Source organism: Sorex araneus, chromosome 1 (assembly GCF_027595985.1).
Source record: "Sorex araneus isolate mSorAra2 chromosome 1, mSorAra2.pri, whole genome shotgun sequence".
Lineage (NCBI taxonomy): Eukaryota > Metazoa > Chordata > Mammalia > Eulipotyphla > Soricidae > Sorex > Sorex araneus.
The window spans coordinates 328648398-328674790 of NC_073302.1; the positions used below are offsets into that span (position 1 = coordinate 328648398).

The window sequence follows — 26393 nt, forward strand, 5'->3', positions numbered from 1 at the left end:
AGCTTTGTGTGCTAATGTCTTTTTCTTTTTTTTAAATCAAGATCAGTTACCTTCTACTTTACACCCAATCCAATGTGGTGTACTACTCCAGGTACATTAGTGGTGTGGAATATGAGATGCTGTGGCCACGCACCCCAGGAATTCTAAAATTTTAAATAGGGTGATAGAGGTGGAAGTTAAGTTTTTAACTGGTTGGTGACTCTGGGGTCTGGAGGCATCTCTGCAGGGTATTGCTTTCTTCCGAGATTTGTGAGTCTTTGGATCATGACAATTAATGGGCTTATATAGTGTCAGAGGGAGTTTGTGGGTGTGACTGCCAGAAGAACGGGGAGAAGGGGGGAAAATGTCCATTTCCAACTCCATGAGAACCTGGAGATTTCAGTACAAAACCCTCATACCTGTTTTTTTCAGCAGATTCATTCTCAGCATCCCAGATCTCGGGAGCTCAAGTTCAAAGTGCTCAAGGCTACAAGAATCCAAGGGCAGCATCATCCCCAATTTGCTCCGCCTTTCACTTACCTCACAAAAGACTCCTTCCCTGATGAGGTGGTGCAGGGCCATGGGAGGTCACCATGAGGAGGGCACACTTCCACTAAGAACATCCTCAGACAGAACGAAGCATATCTTTTTTAGTTTGCTTTTGTTTTGGGTCCGCATCAGCATGCTCAGTGGTTGCTCCCAACTCTGCACTCCTGGTGGTGCCCAGGGGACCATATGGGACTGTATGGGATGGAGGGTTAGGCGTGTGCAAGGCAAGTGCCTCACCTGTTGTACTATCTCTGTGTGTCTCAGCTACATTCCTTTTGGGGAGACACTCCACTGCATCCCTCTTAGACCAGGCACAGAAGTCTGGCACAGGGCAATGATGCACTCAGTGGGAGAGAAGGGAAGGGGCTTTACAGCGCCCCCTGGAGGGTGGGAATGCTCACTTCCTTCATGCCCAGGTTCCTAGACCTGGGGCCAGTGTTCAAGATCTGGTGGATATGGGCCCTAACCCAGGGGAGCCTTAACTCCTGGGGTGTGTGGGGGGACCCATCTCACTACCCCAATTGTATCCAGCTACTGGGCCTGTTCCACCCCTCCAGTACAGCCTCTCCATGAATGAGGACTCTGAAAGGCAGGAATGGGTTCATGTGAGGGTCCTGCACTTCTCTGCAGCAAGCAGTGCTGAGTGGCTGAGTTTTCAGGAGTAACAATGGGAACAAAGCCTTTTCCACCAGGTTGCCCGCACTCATAACTTTCAATTTATACTTAGCCCAATAACAGTTTAACAGTAACCCACATCCTTTGAATCAACTATTTAGCCCCCAAATAGTGGCCTTTTTATTCCCAGAGGGAAAAGAATGCTAGTACATACTGGTCAGTATGAAGCACTGGGCCTGGAGAACAAGTATGAGGAAGGTGATTACTTTGCTTCTGGCTGACCCTGGTTTGGATCTGGTACCATATACAGTCTCCTGAGCACTGCCAAGAGCAACTCCTCAGCACAGGGTAGGGAATGACACTGCCAGTTTTGGCCCAAACTCTCTTCACCAGAAAAAAAACTCAATAAATGAAAGGCATCATTGATAATTTTCACTTTTACCTAAACTTCAAGGACACATTATTAATTTTCATCATTAGTCAAATAAAAATCTCAACGGGAGTGTGTTGATGAGATTTTTATAGAGGTGTAAGGCTACATATGTAGAGGTGTAAAGCTATACCCCAGAAGTTCTGTAGGATTGTAAACCAATTGGAAATCAGTAAATCTGGTATCACCAATGAATGAAATGAATGAACTTCCTCTTCCCACCTGGAAATTGTAGATGAGGGAGGGGCTGGGCCTGTGGATCTGAGAGAGGCTGCGGGGCGGGAGTGAAGTGGAGGTGGGGACTGACCAGTCCTAGTGCCTCTCCCATCCTCTCAGAGGAGCTAGGCTAGGGCCAGGTGACTACGGCCCATTTATCATAGGTCCTTTATGATGGTCAGCATGGGCCAGAGTTAGTATAAAGCTAAGGCACTGGCTTTGCATGCAGCTGACCGCTGTTCCATGCCCTGCACTGCAGATGGTCCCTGGAGCCCCGCCAGAAGTAACCTCAGAGCACAGAGCCAAAAGTATTCCCTGAGTACAGCTGTGTGTGGCCCTAACTACCTGCCTGAAAAATAAAGCAGGGGGCTGTGTGAACTCCTGGAGGTCACAACAGGGCTGACATGCAGGAGACATAGTATGTGATGGCTGCAGGCGGCCGTGGTGAGCCATGATGCCAATGTTCCCTGCACTGGGTGCTGGAGTGTTGCTGTTCCTGGGTGGTGGGTGGTCACCAACCCATCCACAGTGATCCGAAGGTCCCCTTGATGTGTCTGGGGCTAGTCACCATCACCCCAGCAGGCCGACAGTGATGGGCGAACTAAGGAGGGAACGGGGGCCACCAGGCTGACTGGTAATCAGTGGCCATTTATTCAAGTTTATTCAAGTCTCACAGCATTATAGAGAAATTGTGAAGGGTTGGGGGTAGCACTTACACACAGGTATGGTAAGTGTAAGTACAATGGAAATGCAACACCCTTCCTTCAGGGGAAGTTCTTCTAGGAGATATTCAACATCTCATCCTGCTAGATCTGCCCAAAGGCAGAATTCTATCTCAGGGTGTATTGCTTCCCCCTTTCCTTAGCCAGTATCGGTTTAAACAGTAATCTTAAATTTACTTCTTAATAGTATTTCTGGTCATTTTGTATAGACACAGTAAGAGATATATTAAGCTTAAAGGGTGGCTCTTCCTAGGGACATCTCGCTATGTATCCCAGACTAGTCCTCAGGTCAGGTTGGTCTTTCCTAACCCCAGCACAGTCCTTATTCAGCTATTTCTTTTTGGGTCATGACAGTTTGTTCCATGACTGTGCTCTTAACTCTCTTAACTTTTTATGCTTCTTACGGCGCTTAGCCTGTCCCTTTATAATGCCAGGATAGCTTGCCCTGGGTCCACCCTTGTCCCTCGAAGGGACCTGAGTTTGGGGGTGTTAGGAACTAAAAGCAACTGAGGCTTAATTCAAGTAAATATGATGAATGCCCAGGAGTAAATATTATTCGGTGTCAATTAACTTCCAAATTACAAAAGCAGCACATATCTGCCCAAGCCCATGTGCTGTTTGTGCCCACATGGCTGAGCACACGTGTCGCCTGCATCTCCCCTCTTGAGATGTGTGCTTTCATGCTTCCTTGTCTAATGCTGGGATGTATGTAGGGGCTCTCTCTGCCCTTGGAGGAGCCCGCATTCTCCCTTGAGTTTCTCTCTTTCTCTCTCTCTCTCTCTCTCTCTCTCTCTCTCTCTCTCTCTCTCTCTCTCTCTCTCTCTCTCTCCCTATCCCTCCGTGCCTTCAAGAGCCCTCAAAATAAAATGTTTTACTCCAAAAAAATTACAAAACCATAGCATTAACTCTCTTCCTGTGTCTACACAAAGAGGACATTGCTCTAACTATGTGATGGACATAAGGGAAAGAGAAAAGCAATATTTCACTTACATACACAAAATTCAAAATCCTCAGAAGAATTTGACTTTACAGTCACAGGGTATGATTTGGGGATATAGGTGATTAACAGATAGGGGAAGCAGAGCACAGAGAAGAGGTTAAAGATAAACACAGAAGATCGGGAGTGTCTGATGAAATTGGGTGTGCCTTGGGAGCACTGTAGTGGGTGTAACTCCATAACCCTAAGTTCCCTGTGCGGGGAGAAAGGACAAACCAATGCTATCCAACACTGTAGCACCATGACAAAGCAGAGATTCCTTTGAACTGGAGGCCTAAGCCAGGGAGGTTCTGTGACAAAGACCCCGATGCAGGCAGGGGCCCCCACAACATACAGGAAGGTGCATTCAGTGGGAGTGGGCAATGCATGCCTGCTTCATGGCCTGGCAAGCCCCCCCAGTCCCTCTGCTGGGAATGGTGACAGCAGAGCCCAAACTCAGTGTCTGGAGGGTCCACTTTTCCTGCAGAATGGCCAACGTGGTCAACTGGAATATACAAAAGCTGCTGCGGACTGCTGCAGAAGGGAGCCTCGAAGCAGAATCTATGCTTAGATTCTTCGAGAATGCAGGGCGTGCCCAGCCCTGGAAGGTGTAGTCGTTCTGAAAGTAAGAACGAGCTGAGTCTGGGGGACGATGGGGTGGGAGAGCTCTCCTTGCCCCAGATGATGGCTTGAAGAGCCTTCCCAAGACTCCAGCAGCTCTGCCTGGGAGGCCGGCCCCATTCAGAAAAGAAAGACAATAACAGGAGTTTTTGTTTGTTTTGTGTTGTTATCTTTTATTTTTGCCACACTGTTGGTGGTGCTCAGGGCTTACTCCTGTGGGGCTCAGGGATCATACATGTGTGGTGCTGGGAGATTGAACCAGGGCCAGCCACATTCAAGGCAAGCACCCTACCTGCTGTACTTTTTAAAAAAAAATTAAATCACCACGAGATACACATCACAAAGCTGTTCATGACTGGGTTTAAGTCATACGATGATCCAACACCCATCCTTCCACCAGTGTGTATTTTATTTTCCACCACTAATGTCCACAGTTTCCCTCTTTCCATCCCCTGCCCCAAGTCTGCCTCTGTGACAGGGACTTTTTTTTTTCTCTATCTCTTTTCTTTTGGGCATTATGGTTTGTACCTGCTATGCTACCTGTCCCTTCAGCTACTGTTTTGTTTTTGGTCTTGTTGTTTTTGCAGGATGAAGGTTTGGGCCACATCCAATGTACTCAGGGGACCTTATGTAGTGCCATGGATTTGAACTGGGCAGGATTGGCAAGTGCCTTAACCCCTCATGTACTATCTCTCTGGCTACAGAGATTTTTTTGGAGAGGGGCGGGTTATACCTGGCTGAGCTCAGGGCTTACTCCTGGTCCATGTGCAATGCCATGGGTTCAACCAGGGGCATGCAAGGTGAGCACCTTACCACCTGTATTCTCTTTCTAGCCCTAGAGACATTTTTATACAGAAATTCTGCCAAAGAGAGCAAAGGACATGGCAGAGGTTTGATCTATTCTTGCCTAGAGATTAGCAGAGCACTTTTCACTGTTATCAATCCTTTCATTTTTGTTGTCTGAGTAGCCACTGCAAGGCACAAATCAACGTTCTTAGAGATGATGGAGCTTCTTCCTCCACAGGGAGCAGCTGGGAGGAGATAAGGTGGAGGCATGGAGACAGGACACCAGCTGCTGGCAGAGCCACTACCCTGCTCCTTCCAACTGCTCCCACCCCTTCAGGGATTGCCGACCTGCTCAGAAAACAGTCCTGCAGGGGAACAACAGACTGGTGTTCCTCGGTCCATGCCCTTCCAATCTTGGTACCATGTTTCCACATCCCCCACTTTCAGAGCATCTGACTTATCTTTAAAGATCCCTTTACTAGCCCATTAAGGATGGCTAATGGCCAGTGGCAAGTTGGTTTCCTGTAGCCAGATAGCAGAATGCCACTACCATTTCCTGTTCAGAAGCAGGAGGAGAGTTGGCTGGCTGCATGGCTGAGTAAGAGCAGTGTCTGGTCAGGCAAAGTTTTGTTCATCTGCTAACATTTTAAAAATATGTTGGGGCTTGGGGCAAGCACAGCAGGTAGGGTGCTTGCCTTGCACGCAGCCAACCCGGGTTCAATTCCCAGCATCCCATATGGTCCCCCGAGCACCGCCAGGAGTAATTCCTGAGTGCAAAGCCAGGAGTAACCCCTGAGCATCTCCAGGTGTGACCCAAAAAGCCAAAAACAAAATAAGACAAAAATATCTTGAGGGTCAAGAGCCATAGTACAGCTGGTGGGGTGCTTGCCTTGAACATGGCTGGCCCTGGTTCAATCCCCAGCACTCCACAAGGTCCCTGGAGCACTGCCAGGAGTGATCCTTGAGTGCGGAGCCAGGAATGAGCTCTAAACACTGCCAGAAGTGGCTCCCACTCAAAAAACCAAATGAACAAAAAAAGTGTTAATATTTAACTTAAAAAGTTGAATACACAGCAGAGTCCGTAATACACTTCCTCTACACTTGGAAATATTCAAGGAGCATTTTTCAACTATGACAAGAAATGAAAATCAAGTACTGAACGTGAAGCATAACTCCTAATTGCTCCATTGAAAGGTTTAAAAAGTATAAAAACTAATAAAGCATATTAAGCTCATTCTTCATATCAAAATGGCAATAATAATTAAAAAATAAAGTGTTTTGTAACTATAGACACATAAAACCAAATATCCTATTAAGAAAAAATGTTGAATATATTTAGCATAAAAATACTCTTGTAATATTTATTATAAAAATCTTAAACACCCTTGTTACTTAATGCAAACACAATTTTCAAATATTACAGCAGTCACAATACTTTACTTCAGTTTGTGCTTTTGCAACTATTTCTAGCTGCTCAAAGGAAAGCTAAAGTCATTGTGTATTATTGGGCTGGAGTGATAACACAGCGGGTAGGACATTTGCCTTGCAGGTTCAATTCCTCCGCCCTTCTCAGAGAGCCCGGCAAGCTACCGCGAGTATCTCGCCCCCACAGCAGAGGCTGGCAAGCTACTCGTGGCATATTCGGTATGCTAAAAAATAGTAACAACAAGTCTCAGGATGGAGACGTTACTGGTGCCCACTCGAGCAAATCGATGAGTAACAGGATGACAGTGACAGTGACAGTATTGTAGAAAAAAGTTTTTGCATATATACAAATATATATGTTAACAGCAGAAGGGACACAACTACATTTAACGATTCTTTGAAATTTCTCGAAAACAGTAAGATCTGTTCCATTAAATATGTTTTTCTGGTAACTGTTAACTGAATGTTTTCATAAGCGCAGAAGTGGAACTGCTTTCTCCTGGTCAATGATGACAGCAGACACTAGACATCAAATAATATATATATATGTCTATGTATATATACATATGTGTGTATATGTTTACATAATACATATCTTAGAGATTGTCTACAGAAAAGTTGAATTCACCTACATATTCAAAGTGTTAGAAATTCCACTGGGGTTCACATGAATGAACATTAACCAGTATCCAGTATAAATCAGTCATGGGAAGACAGACTTTTATAATGCAGTCTCCCTACCCCCAAACATATGTAGAAAATTGAGAGGCCAAAAGATACTGAAGTTTAAGGTAGTCTTGTATGTGGGTAATCCCAATTTGATGAGGCCCCATATATGGTCCTCTGAGTACTGCCAGAGGTTACCCCTGAGCACAGAGCCAGAAATAGCCCCCGAACAAAAGGCTAGCTCCTGAATACAGAGATATGGAGGGGAGAAAGAGAGAGAGAGTCTAATGGAAGTATCTGTTCATTAGAGGAACTCCCGTCATTCAACTGAATTCCCCACAGATGAGCATAAATATAGATGCAACCTTGTCAGAAGTCCACACTGGCTACTGAGTTGAACGCTGCATTTAGCTGCCATCTTTTCTTTGTACAGCCAATGTCCAGAGAACAAGAAATGTTCCATACAGAGAAAATTCATGTGAATTAATTAATAGTTGGATTGAGGGTGAACTTTATTTTTCTCAGCTCTAACTGAAGAATCAATTAAAAAAAAGTATGTGTTTGCCAAGTAGGTTTCTTTGCTAAGAAAGATTAAAAATATATTTATTTGCCAGTTTGTTAATAACCTCTCCCAGGTGATAGAGAAAAGATTGGTTATCTTGATTATATAAGAGTTATAATCCTACCAGAGACAGTCAATTTTCTGACTCCTTTGGAGAAAAGCTGCATGTAGAGAGGACAGGATGTATGTTCTGTCTGCAATGATTCATGCTCCCCTGAGTACATCACATACTGCGGGAACTGTGGCGAATCCAAAATAGGGCAGTTCACAGTTAGCACTTTCCACTTTGATGAACTCAAGTTTCTGGATTCCTGGCATACCAGTTTTCTATTTGCATTGCATTAATTAATTTTCTATTTGCACTACATCTAATCCTAGGTTAGTCCTTCTCATATATTCTTGCTCCAGTTTTGTAGGTTTTTTTTGGGGGGTGGCTGTTGTGTGTGTGTGGGTTACAGTTAGAGCTACACCAAACAGTGCTCAGGGGTCATTCCTATCAGTGCTGGGGGACCATATGTGGTACAAGGGATAAAAAAGTGGTCAACATATGCAAGGCTTACACTTCAATTCCTGTACTTTCTCTCCAGCTCGTTTTGGTAACAACCAAGATACCAAATATGGAATTGTTAATTTCTGATATCAAATTGATAATTACCATGATGAGTTAAGGTTGGGATGAGTTGGAGCTGAACATTCTGTTTTGGGGGTCTGCCTAAGCTCCTGCAATTCCCTTGATCTCCCATGGTTTTCCCATCTGTTGCATGGGTTTGTGATAACACTTATCTCACTGACCTTCTGCATTAATGGACTGAAACTTGGTATTATGCATTTTTCTTCATAGCAGGATTAAAATAGCGGCATTTGAAATTCAAGTTTAGATCCAGGAGATGTGATACATCCTTGCCAAGATGTAATTTCTCATGGAGAATATTTTTTGAAATAGCATATTTCAAAAAAAAGGGATGCAATTGATTGGTGGCCAGTTAAATTATAGAGGACTTCTTGTCAACTAGAATTGGAAAGGGCAGAGAAAAGCGAACTAGAGACAAGCATCACATACTATTGTGTAAAAGAATGCGTGGTAAGAAAGGAGGACATCTCTGTGATAGTCCAAGATATCTGTTAGATGATGTGGTAGTCACTATAATGTGTGTTCTCATTTCATTACTATAGAAAAACTTTACAAGACAATGCAAGGAGGTCACTTGCATAGCGGTCACCATAACACTATTTGATTGTTCCCTTTGTCCCCGCTAAAGCACATTGCCTGAAACCACTTGACTGTGAGCCCGGAATTCTTTGCATGAGCTCGTGAGGCATCCACCTATCAACAGGGGTACTGAGAGGGCTTTCCAGCAATTTCCCAACGGCTCCTCTGCTTCAGACTACAATAATACCTGTCTCCAGGAGAAGGAGCAGGAGAGTGTGCTGGCTCCAGTATTAATACGGAGTCTGTTTTCAAACTAGATAGCTCAGTAAAATCCATAATTGATCAAGTTAAGGCACACTACGCACTGACAAATTGCCTGTGTCTGTTTCAGCTCACTTATGACTTGTTCCTCATCATAGTTCTAAAGATGAGCCAGATTTTTACACGACTGAGAAATTTTTACAATAGTTCTTCAAGATGACTTTCACCTGTTGACCCCAGAGAGATGATTACAAAACAATATCTGGATGCATAGAATTCTTGTGCTCAGCCGATGGAAAGCAAAATATTGCTATTATAAGTATTCTTATTTTTTTTTCTAATTGGGTCACACCTGGCGATGCAAAGGGGTTACTCCTGGCTTTGCACTCAGGAATTACTTCTGCTAGTGCACAGGGGACCATACGGGATGCTGGGAATCGGGAATCGAACCCGGGTCAACAGCGTGCAAGGCAAATGCCCTATCCGCTGTAATATTGCTCCAGCCCTCCAATTTTTTCTTTTTTATTTAGTTCTGCCGACATGATGTGAAAACATTTCCCTCTTTTCAGGACCATCCAGAATGTTATACAAAGGACACGTGTGTTTTGAGTGTCTGCGGCTGCTCACAGATCAGCTCAAGAGTTTTCTTGGCACATTGGAATGTCCCGAGTTCGGTCTGTGCGGCCGGCTGCACCCTGAATGTCTAAAGCGACCCTGTCACTCACAGTGCCGTTTGGCAATTTTCTCGGCGACCAGACACCAGTTGCCGTGGTCGTTTCCCGAGCTGAGAATGCGGAGCTCTGACACGTGCTGGGTGAGCAGCTCACAGAGCTCGCCCTCGCAGAACACGTGGTAGTAGCGCATGAAGGCCGCGGCCTCCCCGCTCTCGGGCCGCTGCTGCTCCCCGATGGGGTCCCCTGGGTTGGAGCCCGTGGAGGGGGCCGCGGAGACCCTTGGCAGTCTCTGGCTGGTGGGAGGGTCCCCTTCAGCATCACCTGCCTTTGCACGGGCCCCGTGCAGGCCGCTGTCCTCCAGAAAACGCCCGTCGCCGTTTCTCCTGAGGTCTGCCTGCCCATCTGCACTGAGTGGCTGCGCTGCGGCCGGGGCGCTCAGCCACTCCAAGGGTTTCCCGGCCGCTTCCACAAACACATCCTCGTCCAGGGTCGGCTCTAGCGGCTCCGGGTGCGCCAGGTCTAGGCTGGCCTGCCGGCAGGGCTGCGTGCACACGGCGCAGCCTCTGGCTCTGTCCACAGACTGCTTCCTCAGCGTGGACTCATCGAAAGAGCGGGAGGAAAACCAGGAGCGAAAAGACCTCCCCAGTGTGTTGTAGAATCCATTCTCTCCCTCGCCTGCCTTCGAGAGGGTCGTACAACAGTTCGTGGCCGCGACAGGCCCACCATCCACGCTGTGGCACCGTTTGGAATCCGGACGCTCCTGAAGGCCGGTGGCTCGGGTCCGGTGAGCGCAGGGCCGAGGGCACGGCTGCCTCCTCTCCGGCTGTGCCCGCTGCTCTCTCACTGACCGACCGGGCTCCAGGAGGAGCTGCGAGCACAAGGCCCTGTCCCACGGCACCAGCACGTCCTGCTTCTCGAAGTGCCGGTTCTTTTGCTCCATGGCCCACACGTAGATCATCAGCCGGCCTCCAGGAACTAAGACGCGGGCCATTTCTTTGATTGCTCGGATTCGCCTTTGTTTGGTAGAAAAATGATGTATGACTGGAAAAGAAGGAACTAGATTGCGATGTGTGTCTAGATACATACATCAACATGCACTTATTTAGACATTTGTATTCGATGAGGACTGCTATGTATTACAACATAATGACACAGTTTGGACAGGTAGAAAAAGCCTTATTTCCTAAGGAACAAAGCAGGTAGGAGAAACTGTACAAACTTTAAGAGTGTTATGAATTTTAGCTCACCCCCCCTTTGTTTTTGGTTTTGGGGCCACACTTGGTAATGCTCAGGGGATGCTCCTGGCTCTGAGCTCAGGAAACACAACTGGCAGTGCTTAGGAAACCATATGGGATCCTAGGGATCAGACCCAGGTCAGCAGGTGCAAGACAAGCGCCTGACCTACTGTACTGTCTCTCTGGCCCCTGAAATTGAGCTTCGATCACTGTTCTTTGTTGTTGTTGTTGTTTTGCAGGAGGGGATGGGGAGGGCTCCTAAGCAGTGTTATGAGGTCTTAAGGGAGTACTTGAGGATGCTTATCTGGGAGCCTTGTGGTACCCAGATTTGAACTAGTGGACCTGGCACTTTTCCTGAGCCCCAGACCCCTGAGCTATCTCCCTGGCCCCTGGCTTCGGGACTTCTCAGAGAAATGATCTTTGGCAATTATTTGGCTTCCATAGATTTAAAGATTTAAGGTTTATTTGTCTATTAAAAAAAAAAGACACCTAGAAAAAAAAAAACACCTGGGATGAATAACATGTAAGGGCTCATCCAGGACCCCACTCCTTTGAATTTTGCTAAGCAGGAGGATGACCAGTAAGAATCAACTCAATTTACACAGAAGCACTAACTCAGTAAATGTTCCCAAGTGGAATTCTATGAAATAATCAATCACTTTAATGGTTAGTACTTCTTTTTTGGGGGGATTTTGGGATCACTCTGGAGGTGGTTGGGGCACTGTGGGGTGCAGGGGACTGAATCAAGGTTGGCTACCTACAAGGCTTTAAACTCTGTACTGTCTTTCTGGCCCCTGTGGTTTGGTTGGTACTTCTAAAGTATGAAAAGATTAATAGTGGTAATGAGTATTAATAAATTAATAAACAAACAGAACTATAGAGACAATGTTATTTTCTATTCAGATAATAATCTTGCCCAAGCACAAGTCCAAATGATTGCTTATAATTGTAGGGGTGTTAATGTTACAAATAAAGTATTTATGTACTCCTATTACTCCTATTACTTCCAGTCCTGCTCAGTGTAAGTGAATTATGCAAAACTGTCTTTGTCTAGACTTAAGTGTGATGTTAGGCATATTTTTATAGACTTGTAGGCTCTTATTACAATAGTCTATTTTAATTTTATTTCATTTTGTCGGTTTTGGGCCAAATCTGGGGGTGGTTAGGACATATTCTTGACTGTGCTCAGGGATCACTCTTGGCTGGCTCAAGGGAACATATGGGGTGGCAGGGATCGAACCAGATTGGCTGCATATAAGGCAAGTATCCTACCTGCTGTATTATTGATCTAACCATTACAATCTATCTTTAGAAGTCCCAAAGGTCTTCAATGTTTCAGAATTCTGGGTTTCAAATAAAGTTAAGTTTTTATATTCATTTATTACATTTTTTTTAGTTTTGGGGCCATACCCAGCAATGCTCAAGGGTCACTCCTGGCTCTGTGCTCAGGAGTCACTCCTGGTGGTGCTTGGGGGACCATATGGGATGCTGGGGATCAAACCAGGTCAGCTGCATGCAAGGCAAATGCTCTCCCACTGTGTTATTGCTCTGGTCCTTATGTATTTATTATATATAATTCATTAAAAATATTTAAAATATTTTGCAGAGGGTTTTGGGTGTTTGAGGGAGCTATTCCAAACTTGGTGCTCTATGGGATGGGGGGATAATTCTCTGAAATGTTCAGGGGACTATGTGGTACCAGAGCTTGAATCCAGGGCTCCTGCATGCAAAGCATCTGTTCCAGCCCTTGGACTTGCCCTAGCACCCACTGATCATTTGTTTATTAGTTAATTTGGAGGTGAGTCCTAGTTTTACTCAGGGCAGGGGAGGGTTCTGTTTCCTCTTTGGGCAGTCATGAGACACATTAAAAGTATAGAAGGACCTAACCCTTAGTCCCCAAATATTTCCCATGGGGCATTTCACCATAATAGCAAAGCTGGTTTTCCACCCCCCATGACCACAACATGGCACAACTCCAGAAAGCCACAACTTTAGGGCCCTAAAACTAAGACAAACAGACAAAAAGCAAAATCTACACTTGCCTGACATTATTCTGATTTCTAAGAAGTTCAGTGGATAGAATGAACAACCAGAGATGACTGAAGGTACAAAGCATTGCAGAGAGTTGCTAAGCTTAGCCAGAATTTGTCCTCTTAATACTTAAAATCAAAAAATGCACTTAGGTTCCACAGCAAAAATAGTGGGACTGCCACAGAACAGGTTTCTATGACAATTGTGTCCTGCCAGTCTCACCTCGCTCTGTATTATGACATCCAAACCTGTGTTACCTCCCAATTTAAAGGTACAGTCTCTAAAAAATGTTGAAAAGATTCCATTTTCCAGCTATTCTAAATTTCTACCTGCTTACTCACTTTTGCGTAGGATCAGTTTGCTTTGACAATGTTTATAATATTCAAATAGATTAATTTGGGGAGCACATGGGGTAGTGTTCAGGGGTTCTCCAGGTTCTGTGATTGGGCGTTGCTCTTGGCAGTGCTCAGGGAATCAGTAGTGCCAGGGACAGAACCCAGACCTCCTGTGTGCAAAGCATGTGCTCCAGCCTGTTAAGCTGTTTCTGACCCAGATTAAGTCTGGGGAGGTGGGGGTAGCTCCTGTGGTGCTCTGGGTATCTGCAGACTGCAGTTAGTCAGTCTCTGCCAAATGGGCCAGATGGTCGAAGGCTCGGGCCCAAGATGCAGTGTAGCTTGGGCCTTGTGGTACCTGGGAAAGCCGGGGCCATCAGGTAGTAGTTTGAGGCCTCCAGGGTTGCTCCCAGTAACTCTATAAGCAGGCTGCATGTGGTGCTAAGGGTAGAACAAGGGTCTATGCCACATGGCATATGCCTAATGCTTATGCTAGCTACCCAACCTGACCCCTCAAATAGATCAATTTTTATATTTCTGTGCTCAGGGCTTCCTCCTGGATCTGCACTAAGGGATCACTCCTGGTAGGGCTTGGGGGCATCATATGTGGTGCCTAGGATTGAACCTGGGTTGGCTACATGCAAGGCAAGCACCTCACCAGCTGTACTACTTCTCTGGTGCAACCAAGAATTTTTGAATAGCACTGTATGTGTTTTTCATCTGGTTGGGGAACTATGAGGGATGTGCTCCCTAACTGTTAGGAGCAATCTCAGCAGTTAGAGCAGAGGGAAGTATGCAGTGCAGGAGCAGGGCCAGGGAAACTGTATTCCTAGTGACTTGTCACACGGCACATCCTTCTAGGTAGCATGCAGAATATTAAGTACCACAGTATCTTGTAAATTAAAGGTGCCCTGTGGCCAGGAGGACTGGTCAGTACTTGGAAGCTTGCTACAAGTGTATAGGAGTTGAAGGGCACTTAGAGAAGGGACCAGCATGACAGTAATAACTGGAAATGATCACTTTGGCAGGAACTAAGTGTTGAAAGTCGGTAAAGGGACATACATGATAACCTTTCAGTATTTGTATTGCAAATATAATATGAGAGAGAGAGATAAGAAAAGAGAAGAAAACTACCTGCCATAGAGGCGGGGGTGAGGGTGGGAGGGGAACTGGGGACATTGGTGGTGGGAACTGTATACTGGTGAAGGGATGGGTGTTAGAACATTATAGGACTGAAACCCAATCATTAACAACTTTGTAACTGAGTATCTCACTGTGATCCAATTAAAAAATTAAATATATTTAAATTTAAAAAAAGTTATGCATAACTATCTCACCACAAAGTTAAAAAAAAAAGGTCCCCTGTGGTCTCATAAAGGTAATAAGCACCAATATTCTAATTCACATTGGAAGAATATGACTTCATTCTAATATGATAAAGAACTATTTTCAATGCATAAAATCTTCTAATAACTTTCTCCTAAGTAAAAAAAAAATTGGAATGAGACATCAAATGAACTCAATAGCACTCTGAAGGTTTAACTAATTGGAGCAATCATATATACCATTGTAAGTATATTTGATATTAGTCAGATAACCCAACAGACTGAAATGCTTTAAGAAATAGGTAAACTGAATCAAGTAGCACTTTCCATGAAGAATGGATGTTGAGTTGTGAGAGTGGCTGCAATCATGTATCATTATTCTCATGGGGATGAGGAAATGTGTGGCCAGGCTGCCTTACCTCCTATGGAGATGATGGCATCGAAGCCCTGATCCCTAAAGGGGAGATTAAGGTTGTCACATACCATGACTTCACATCCTCTACTCCGAGCAATCTCTACCAATGGCCCACAGTAGTCACAGCCCAGACTGTGGACCTGGCTGTTCACTTTAAGATACTTTCCAGTCCCACAACCTACAAGAGAGGGAAAAAAAAGTTACATGCAATGCTGAAGGGAGAGTGGACACTAGGTAGAGTGTATGTGAAATACCAAGTCAGACTACAGCATGGCATGATATGCACAAAAGGAAAAGAAGTGTGCAGAGATCACTCACATATTTTCCTATAGAGAAGGGAAAAGGATTGGGGTTAAAACAATATTTATTGAATATTTACCAATGTTTACAATCTAACATAGAATTTAATACTGCTTATTAAATACCAAATATTGAATGTCCATAGATCTGGGCATGCTATCCCAGTCAGAATGTGCTACCTGGTCTCCTGCAGGTCACTGAGCTCCTTGTCTGTCAGGAACAGTGCAGTCTCTTATGAAAGTTACCTTCACCCACATATCCCCTGGTTTGTCTCTAAGCTGCAGCATAATTGTGAACACTGTAAGCATTTTTCTTCTCTAAGTTGCAAATATACTTTTATCTCTGTCTTGTTTTTATTTGGGGGTGTTGGGGGCCACACCCAGCAATGCTTAGGAGCTACTCTCATGATTTGCTTCTGGTTGTGCTCAGGGGACCATGTGATGACAGGGATGGAATCAGGGTCAGCTGCATGCAAACAAAATGCCTCAATGCCTATGCTATCTCTCCAGCTCAGTACCTGGTATATTTTAGCATAGAACTCTGTCACAGTATTCTTTCATCACTTATTTGGTGCTGCTCAGAAGTTGTATCATCTAATGTTGTATCATCTCTTCTAACAGAACTATTTAAAAATATTTTTAGAGCTGGTATTTTTCTTATGGGCATTAGCTATCCGTTTTCTTGCCTGATACTTGTCTGAAAACCATATCTACTGCTATTCAAAAATTAATTGGGACCAAAGCTAGTGAGGCTCTTGCCCGGCACATAGCCAACCAAGATGTGACCTGGCACCAGATGTGACCAGTTCCCCAAGCCCTGCCAGGAGTGATCCCAGAGAGCAGAGTAACCCCTGAGCAGGGCTGAGTGTGGCCCCACACAGATAGACAAAAATGATCAATTTCCCACATCTGAGCTATGTCACAGTACTCTTTCATAACTCTTTCTTGTTAGGTATTGTTAAAAAATCATATGATACACTAAAAACAGAATTAATGTTAGTTTTTATAATGTAGCAGTACTACTATTTATTCAGCCACTGATTAAGCTGACTGAAGCAGACATTAATTCCACATTACTTTTTTTAAAACATTTTTTAATTTGAATATCCATGAGATAGACCATTACAAAGCTGTTCATAATTGGGTTTCAGTCATACAATAATCCAGCACCCATCCTTCCACCACTGTACATTTCCCACCACTAATGCCCCCATTCCCAGAACAACCCACCCCCTACCCCAGCCTATCCTATGGGAGGCATTTTCCTTCTCTCTCTCTCTCTCTCTCTCTCTCTCTCTCCTTTTCCTTTTGTGCATTATGGTTTGCAGTATAGGTACTAAGAGGTCATGGTGTTTGTTTGGGGCATTCAGTATTTTTATCGGGTCAGTAAGACTGGAGTAGCTTTTTAACTGGGTGACAGCTTTGGAGTGTGGATGTGATTGCTGAGGCTTCTGGAAGTACATGGAGGTGCGGGGGAGTTAGCTCTCCCAACCCTGAGAAAGCCTGGAGATTTCAGTCACAAAACCCGCATGTCAGAATTTTGTCTCAGTGGGGTCTATCCTGAGACAGTGGAGTCAGGCCAGGGGTACGGCAGTGATTTTGGATTGTGAAAGCAAGCGGCTGCCAGGGACTCTGCTTGGGTGGGCTCTAGGCTGACCTGCCCCTCCCCCCCATTTACCCTGTCTGTTCCCTCTCACATGGGTCTGGAATTAACTGTGGCTTTTGATCTCTTTCAAGATTTATCTATGGGTCTCTGAAATAAGGCCAAAAAATGAGCCAATAAATAAGGCCAAAAAGAGCTCAGCTAGAGGTGGTTTATGGGCGTGGCTCCCGCATATCTAACCTTTGGCCATTCAATTTCTTGGTAAACTTGGTCCCAAGTTTTTGGGGTCCGGCCAAAGGCACAGCGGCAATTTTGGGGGTATCAGGAAGCTTGAAGGCACCATCAGACTGCTGATGCACTCTCCCTGCAGGTACAGGTTGACCTGCTGGCGGCATCATACCTCCAAATTAATGTTCTTTAATGCCAGGTGAGACCGTGGAAGATATGTAAGTAGAAAATGTTTTCGATATCACGATTTCAGTATGTATGATGGAGGCCTTAGAAATATTTTAGATTTCAGAACCACTGTGACTAAGATTGCTGAGTGAAAGTATCCAATATTTATGAACAATCAAGGGAAAAACATACTTTACAAAAGTATTCTAAAATTGAAATCCTGAGCATTTTATTTTTAAATTTTATTTATTAACTTTTTTGGTTTTGGGGCCACACCCAGCAATGCTCAGGGATTACTTTTGGCTCTGCACTCAGGAGTCACTTCTGGTAGTGCCCAGAGGATCCCATAGGATGCCAGGAATCAAAACTAGGTCAACAGCGTGCAAGGTGAGCACCCTATCCTCTGATTATCCCTCTGTCTCCAAGAAATCTTGAGCATTTTAAAGATAAAGCCATATTTTAAGAAAAGTAGGCTTGAAAACTAATTTGGCCTTTTAAAAAAATGGCTTGGGGAATGCACTTAGAGAAATGAAAATGGAGATAACTCAAAAATATTAACAAAACAAGCTCATGAGCAATTGGAGCTAGAAGGACCTGTTTAGTGAGCATCCTGTAGCAATGAGAAAACTGAAGACATTTCAAATCTCCTGTAACATTTCCAGTGCCCAGGAACCCTAGATTTATTTTGTATTCATTTCTAATGGCATCAGGATAGTAGTGGAACTCCTAACTAGGATGCAATTACCCATTTCTAAGTGCATACCCAGAGATACTGCAGAGGAAAAGATTTTATCCTAATGAGGAAATCAGGGATAGTGCCAAGCCTAGTCACCCATTATCTTAAATGTACAAGAAATAAATCAGGATATCTTTGATGTTATGGCAAGCTCTGTACACAGCAATTCTGCTCCTTGAAGAATCTCATTAAATGATAACCTTCATGGCACCGGAGCAAGAACACCGAGTGTCTGGAGTGGCTGCATGCTTCCATCTCTGTCCAGTTTATAATGCACACCACTCCACGGACAAGGAGAAAACAGAATTGCCTTAACTCAAAGAGATATTTTGCCTCAAAACAAGCTCATGAGCAATTAGAGCTAGAAGGTAGGCAAGTGTTTGCTACAAATCATGAATCTGAATGTTCCTTCTGAAGTTTGCTGCAGCAACAACAACATTTTCTAAAATGAAAAGTTCTTTGCCAAGAACCTTATCTGAAAAGATAATTATCTTTTTTCTCAGGGGAACAAAGAAGAAAAAAAAGCTTATTTATTTCCTATTTTACATTGATTCCTAGAGGCTGGATATGAGAGAATATGTCTTATTCTGTAAGCTCCATGCCCACTAAGATTAGAAAAACTACAATTTTATGAACCCAGTGAAGGAATGATAATTAGATAGTGATTTAGCAAAGAAAATCTGACCAGAGACTGGGAACAAATACATAGAGAGCTAAAGGCAAAGGGGATACCAATGAGAGATGTTTTATTATAGTCACCGAGTGCTCAGTCCTGTGAGGACTGTCGTGTCTGACATCTGGTCAAAGGTAGCCTTACTCACAAGAGAAATTAGCTACACTCTTCCTCCTTATTATTTTATTTGATTTTTAGGCACCAAGATTTATAACACCATGAATGACAGTGTCAGGCATACAGTATGTTTCAGTACTGGCCTGCCTTCAGGGTATCCCTCCACCACTGTCCAGGGCTCCCTCGCATGCCTACCACCAGCACTGCCTTTGTAAGACTAAGTTCTGTAGGCTGACTCTCAGGGTCATTTGTTGCCACTGGCCATTTGTTATCCTCTTACTAGGTTTCTTTATACTCCACATATGAGAGCAAGAACTTTCTGGTCCTGTCCCCCCTCCTTCTGACTAACTTCACTTAGCAAGATACCATACTTGCATGTAATCCAAATAATAAGGTGAAACCAGAGAATATTCTGCATACATCGTTTAATGGCCTTAGTTGATCAGCTCAGTTCAGCTAAAGATTCTGCTATAATTGCAGAGATCACAGTGTTTCCTAAAAATATTCTCCTTTTCTGCTACCTTTGAATCACCAAAGTTATTTTCTTAGCTTATAGCTTATAGTTCCTGCCCACTTAATTCTTGCTACTGAATTGGGGAATGGATGGTATAGTTAATTCAATTTTAGTCACGAAGAGTTGCACCACTGAAACAGTGAAACATCCTAGAGAAATCCTTTATGGGTAGCTGAAGATTGATTGCCTCTATGTATTTATTACCTGTGTGATTTTTGTTTTTGTGTAACATCCGGAAATGCTCAGGGCTTACTCCTAGCTCTGTGCTTCAGGATTACTCGTGGCAGTGCTCAGGGGACCAAATGTGTGCTGGGATTGTTCTCAGGCTGACTACTTGCAAGACAAATGTCCTACTCACTGTACTATTACTCTAGTCCAGAATGTGTCTATTTATTTGTATAGCATATTACATTGTGTGATAAATAATGGAACTCAACACCTCCACTTTGTTATTAAACCCGGAAGTGGATTACCTATTGAAAAACTTTAAGTAATTAGAATTTATCCTCTAGAAGTATTTGATCATATCCTTTCATCTTTTTTCTTTTGAGTTGTTGGGCTTTTCCTTACTGGCTTTGAAAAATGTTTTGTAGATTAAGAAAACAGAAACAGAGAGATATTACAAGGGTTAAGGTACTTGCTTTATGTGCAGCCAACCTAGGTTCAATCCCTGGCACAGCATATGACCCCTCCTAAGAGTTTCCAGGAGTGATCCTGAACACAGAGTCAGGGAAAGCCCTGACCACCAAGTGGTATGTCCAAATCTTTCTCGACATTCCCCTGAACCTGAAGTCAGGTTTTTTCCTTTCTTCTCTTTTTAAAGGCCGTATCCAGCTGTGCTTGAGGTTACTCCTGGCTCTGAGCTCAGGGATCACTGCTGATGTGTTCAGGAGAACTGTGGTACTGGAGATCGAATCCAGGTTGGCCATATGTATGACAAGCACCTTATCCACTGTATAGTCTCTCTTTTTCCCCTTTTTAAAATTTTTGTTTTGGGGCTTCACTCTAGTCCTCAGGTGACCATGTGTGGTGCTGGGGTTTGAAAAAGGATCAGAGAATGCAAAGACAGCTATATAAGCCCCTCTTACTATCTCTCTGACCCAAAAGCCAAGTTCTCTATTAGACAGGTTATATGTATTTTACTTAGCGTTTGGCATTTTTGACTCTGTATACAAATTTGCTTAAATTTTTTTCTTGTAGGAATTGAATTTTTTTTTCTGGGTCAAACCCGGCAATGTTCAGGGGTTACTCCTGGCTCTGTACTCAGGAATTACTCCTGGTGGTGCTCAGGGGACCATATAGGATGCTGGGAATCGAACCCGGGTTGACCGCGTGCAAAGCAAATGCCCTACTCGCTGTGCTATCGCTCCAGCCCCGGAAATTTAAAGTTTTTATGATTAAAAATATCACCACACTGGGCCAGAGAGAGAAAGAGTACAGGAAGTAAGGCTCTAGCTTTGCATGAGGCTGACTCTAGTTTGAATCCGCAGCACCCCGCATGGTTCCTGGAGCACCACCAGGGATCACTCCTGAGCACAGAGACAGGTATAACCCTGAGAATTGCTGGGTGGTCCACTCTCTTCCTTCCCAATTGTAGATGATCCAAAAAATAAATCAACACAGTTGATCCTAATTGCTGGCTGATTCCATATTGGTATGCTCACCTCCTTGCTAAGCCTGACACCCACGGTCAGTCCTGGCACCAGGCACTGGTTCATCCACTGCCAGAGCACCTATGCAGCAGTGACAGCTCCGAGTGACCTGAGGCACACGTGCCATCCTCCCTCCTTCTGCTCTCAAGCTGTCGACACATGTTCTGCAGGTAGTCTATTTAATGCTGGGTTGGTTTTTCATTTGCATTTTTGTGCTTCTGGTTGTTTCACTGATGTCCCCAAGCATGGGGGAGAGTACTGTCTACGTCCCTAGGCACAATTAAGCTGCAGCTTGTCTTATGGACAAAAGGTGCATTAATGAGGTTTGGTCAGGCCCAAGTTGCAGTGAATGGGCCAACAGGTCAGTGTTAATGAGTGAACAGTATGTAACAAGGAGCCTTGAGATAGACACATGCACATAACTTGTTAGGTACTGTTCAGTTGTTAAGAATGTTATACTCAGAAGTACACTGGAAACTGATGCTACATTTTCCCTTGAGGAAGTGACTCAATGTTCACAGAAACTTTATAGGATGTATATATTTTTGCATAGTAACAAGCAACTGTACTTCATGATTCCTGACTTTTGCTGGTCTCGTATTTAGAGTAGTCTTTTCCCTCTAAGAATATTAAAAAAAAATCTAGTTGTCATGTACTCTTTTAATAGTTTTATTGCCTTACTCTTTGCTCTATTTTGAATCTGTGGTATAAAGCATATGACAATCTGCTGCTTATGTGTCCCCCTGCTTACCCGTCACCACCTTCCCACACATACACAGGAAGCTCAGATCTAAGTAAAGGCAGGCACTAGTAATAAACCCCTACACAATAGTTAAGGGAAAGGGTGCATGAGATTAAAAAGTTATAGAACTTTTGTTTGTTGGGGGGCCATACCCTGCAGCACCTAGAGCTAACTCCTGGGCCTGTGCTCAGAAACTACTCCTGGAAGTGCTTGGGGAAACAGAGATGCCAGGGATCAAACTCAGACTGGCCACATGCAAGGCAACTGCCTCACCTGCTGTACATCTCTCCAGCCTGAAGAAATTTTTTTTTTGTAATACTAGAGATTGAACCCAGGGTATCACAGATGTTCAGCAAGTGCTCTACTGATGAGATGTAGCCCTAAAACCTTTTTTTAAAAAAATAATTCCACAGCTAGATTTTCTGTAGAAGGCAAGAGAGCTACTCAATGACCCACTAAAACGTGGTATTTTTACATGTGAATGTCTCCAAGCCTAAACAGCTAATTTCAGAAGCACTTATTGCATTTCTGTTACCTTACTCTGTCGTCACCAGGTCAGTTCAGTGGAGGGTACGTACAAAGGTTGCTATTATCTCACATGCATCTGAGAAAGTTTTGAAAATTCTTATTTGACTGTCTGCTCTAATGTGCAATCTAGGTGCTGGCGTAGAAAGGACACAATTTTGGATTTCTGGTTAGGAGGAAAACAAATCTACAAGGGAAAGACAAGGCGGGATGTATTTCTGCCTGTGTGGCACGGTGGTGGGTTACCTATGTCAGCTACAAGGCTGCCAGGCTTCTGCTCCTGGAGGAATTGGCGGACGCGAGGCCAGGCTTTGCTCGGCAGGTCACTGAAGTAAGGAGCGGTGCTCTCATACACAGCATGCACGTGCTGCCGCTCCAGCTGGGCAGCTTCATGATCCATCCTGGGAGAAGAACTCTGGTCAGAGTGTGCCCTGCAGACAGTGGAACTCAGGGGCAGAATCCCCACGTCGGGAATCTGCAATCTGCAGCTGCGAAGAAGTGCTGTTTCCATGCTTCTTCTTCTTTTTTTTTTTTCTTTTTTGGTCACACCCGGCGATGCACAGGGATTACTCCTGGCTCAGCACTCAGGAATTACTCCTGGCGGTGCTCGGAGGACCATGTGGGATGCTGGGAATCGAACCCGGGTGGGCCGCATGCAAGGCAAATGCCCTCCCCACTGTGCTATCGCTCCAGCCCCTCCATGCTTCTTATAAGATGCAAAGAACAAACCCTTCACCAAGAACCTCACTGTAGTTGTGAAGAGACAGTCAAAGAAAGCAGTTGTATCTTCTCTCTCCTTTCTCTCTCTCTCTCTCTCTCTCTCTCTCTCTCTCTTTTCTTTTTGGGTCACACCTAGCGATGCTCAGGAGATACTCCTGGCTTTGTACTAAGGAATTACTCCTGGCAGTGCTCGGGGGACCATATGGGTTGCCAGGAATCGAACCCAGATTGGCCGCGTGCAAAGCAAACACCCTACCCGCTGTGCTATCGCTTCAGCCCTGGCAGTAGTTTTTAACCCGCAAACTTTTTAGGAAATACTGGCTTGGGGACAGATGAGTTAATCATCGTACATTTGTGGAAGATGCCTTAATTTTAGAGTCAGATAAAAAAATCTTACTGATGGATCACTTTGCATAAAATCCTTCTTTCTCATACTAGATATTTAAAAATTTTATAACAGGTAGCTCATCACCAATTCAATTACAAAGCCCTATTGATTCAATCTTTTACTATATTTGAATTTCAGCAGTTCCTCTATATCCTGGCTAAATCTATATTAGGAATGCTGCTAAGTTCCTTATTTTGGTTAAAAAAATCTCAGCATACTGATATAGTTATGTTAACTTTAATGTTTCTGAAATAAACTACCACTACCCTATCTAGCCCCTCCACTTAGGCTCCTTCCTTCCACTCCCTACTCAACCTGGCAGACTCAGATCTATGGGCATAGTATTTTCAAGGGTTTGTTATCATTGGCTAGAATTTACTCCCTTACTGTCTTCATTTATATTCTGCATGTTTGGTATTTGTCCTCCTCTCTTTCACTCATTTTTCTCATCACAACACTTTCAACTCCATCTAAGTTTTAGTGAACTGGAGGATTTTATCCTTTCTTATAATTGAATAGTACTCCATTGTGTGTGTGTGTGTGTGTGTGTGTGTGTGTGTGTGTGTGTGTGTAGTTCCCAGATTTTGGCTACTGTGAATAGTGTTGCATGAACACAGGAGTGTAAATGTCTTTTCTAATTGGTTTTTGGGGTTCTTGGTGATAGATCCCAAGAAGAGGAATCACTGGGTCTGATGGAAGCTCAATTCAATTCGGTTCAATTTATTCATTGAATCACCATGTGGAAAGTTACAAAGCTTTCAGGCTTAAGTCTCAGTTACATAATGCTTGAACACCCATCCTTTCACCAGTGCACATATTCCACCACCAAGAACCACAGTAAACCTCCCCCCACCAGCTCCCCAACCCCCCACCCCACTTGTGTAGCTGATAAATTTCACTTTACTTTCTCTTTACTTTCATTACATTCAAACAAAAAACTCACCATTATTGTTTGGAGTTTCCACCCTCCCCCCCCCAGAGTCGGTCCTGATGGAAAGGAAGCATTTAATGATTTGTTTTCCATTGCTGAGAATGAAGAGATATGAGGTCGTGTGGCCACAGTAGCAGCCACGAGGTTCTGGGCAATTCAATTTTCTTTTTGAGAAATCAGCATACTGTTTTATTTGGTTGGTTGGTGTGTTTTGTTTTGGGGCCTCACCTGGCAATGCTCAGGGCTTACTCCTGGTTCTACACTCAAGGATTACTCCTGGCGAGGCTTGGGAGACCATATGTGGTGCTGGAGTTAGAACCAGGTCAGCTGCATGCGAGGCAAGTGCCCTATCCACTGTCCTATCCCTCTAGCCCCCCATACTGTTTTCCATGGAGGTTGAGCCAGACAACATACCCACCAACAGAGTGAGAGGGTTCCTTCTCCATCAGATTCCCACCAAGAGGTGCTTTACTCTTTTTTAGTTGGGGGGCCACCTTAGTGGTGCTGAGAGCTTGCTCCTCACTCTGCACTCATGGATTACTCCTGGTGACCTCAGGGGGTGGGGAGAAACCTTACTGGATGCTGGGGATCAAACCCAGCTTCTACAAGGCAAACGCCCTACCAGCTATACTATCAGTCTGGCCCCAAAGGTGCACAAGTCTTGCCTGAATTGTGCAACAATATTTTTGTGAAGTATTTTTTTGGGTGTGCATGTGTGTGTGTGCGTGTGTCTGTGTGTGTGTGTGTGTGTGTGAGAGAGAGAGAGAGAGAGAGAGAGAGAGAGAGAGAGAAAGAGAAAGAAAGAGAGAGAGAAAGAGTTTGAAATACCTTCCCTTCAATTAAATTATGTCACATTAAAAAGATGACTATTGGGGCTGGAGCGATAGCACAGCAGGTAGGGAGTTTGCCTTGCACCGGGCCAACCCAGGTTTGATTCCCAACATCCCATATGGTCTCCTGAGCACTGCCAGGAGTAATTCCTGAGTGTGTAAGCAAGGAGAAACTCCTATGCAACACCAGGTGTGACCAAAAAGCAAAAACAAAAACAAAAACAAAAACTGTTGCTTCGTATCTTAGACTTCTTCAAAGGAGTTTATAGCTTATATGATCAGTTTCTGGCATCTTGGGAAAGAACAGTGCTGTTTCTAATCTGTCCTAACCTACATCTCACCATCATTTCCCAATAATTAGTACAGAGCAGACCCTCAGAAAACACACACAAGAGGGAGTATAGCAACTAAAGCCTTGTTTTGCATCTGTCTGACCTGGGTTCAATCCCCAGCACCACATATGTTACTCTGAGCCCCACTGAGCACAGAGCCAGAGCATAGCTGAGTGTTGACCCCCAAATAAAACAAAAAGAAAATGCACACACAAATCAGAAAAGGAGCTCAGCATCAGTATAGAGGGTAGCACTTATAAGAAGGAACTCTTTTTGTATGTGGTCAGGGAGAGGACTGTATATGAAGAAGCTTGCAGATGAGAGTGTGGCAAGAGAAGGTATTTCACTAGATAGCCTTCAGTCCTTCCTGGCTAACCCAAAAGTGCTAGAAATATTCTGGGAAGGAGGAAGCACTTGGGTAAAATGGTATCGCATGAGTTATTCCATTAACAAGTATTTGATCCTCCCTCTTCGTACTTATATTTGTCGAGAGATACTATAATCTCCTGTTTCTCCCACTCTTAGCCACCAATTCTAGCATCCAATTCATATATGACTCTTGCAGCTAATAAGTATTACTATAATTTATGCCAAATAATAACATTCTAATCCATCCTTCCTTCTCCTGCCAGGAAGAGCTTCTCCGGATTTATTCTTAAGAACACAAATGATCAGTAGGCTGCCCTTAATTACCCTGGACCTTCCCACAGACTAAAAAAAAAAATCAATCAAAAACATGGCAAACATGAGGTCTGACAAAATTTCCACCCAAACTGAAACAGCTTATATTGCACCCTCCACTAATATTTAAAAAAGGAGCATATGGCTGGCTATCACTGCCTACACACAAGAAGAACCAGCTAAGTGCTTCTATTTTTAATAAAAATCTCAGTAGACTTAAGTCTATTAAAATTTTTCCCCTTAAGGAATCAACTGGGCAATATAATTAAGTGAATGCCAGAATG

General features: G+C 44.1%; 1 protein-coding gene across 9 annotated transcripts in view; it reads right to left on the minus strand.

Annotated features, from left to right (window-relative positions):
• Positions 1–387: 387 nt before the first annotated feature.
• TRMT9B (tRNA methyltransferase 9B (putative)) overlaps positions 388–26393 on the minus strand; it is a 72306-nt gene continuing 46300 nt past the window's right edge. For 7 of the 9 annotated variants that reach the window (XM_055132116.1, XM_055132108.1, XM_055132124.1 and 4 more), the window contains 3 exons: positions 22474–22628; positions 14975–15148; positions 388–10673 (listed from right to left, as the gene is read on the minus strand). In XM_055132116.1, coding sequence (XP_054988091.1) covers positions 9676–10673; positions 14975–15148; positions 22474–22627 — 1326 coding nt within the window. In that variant the 5' untranslated portion in view covers position 22628 and the 3' untranslated portion in view covers positions 388–9675. Of the gene's footprint in view, positions 10674–14974; positions 15149–22473; positions 22629–26393 lie in introns of those variants that run through there. The other 2 variants (XM_055132127.1, XM_055132125.1) reach the window with 2 other exon arrangements.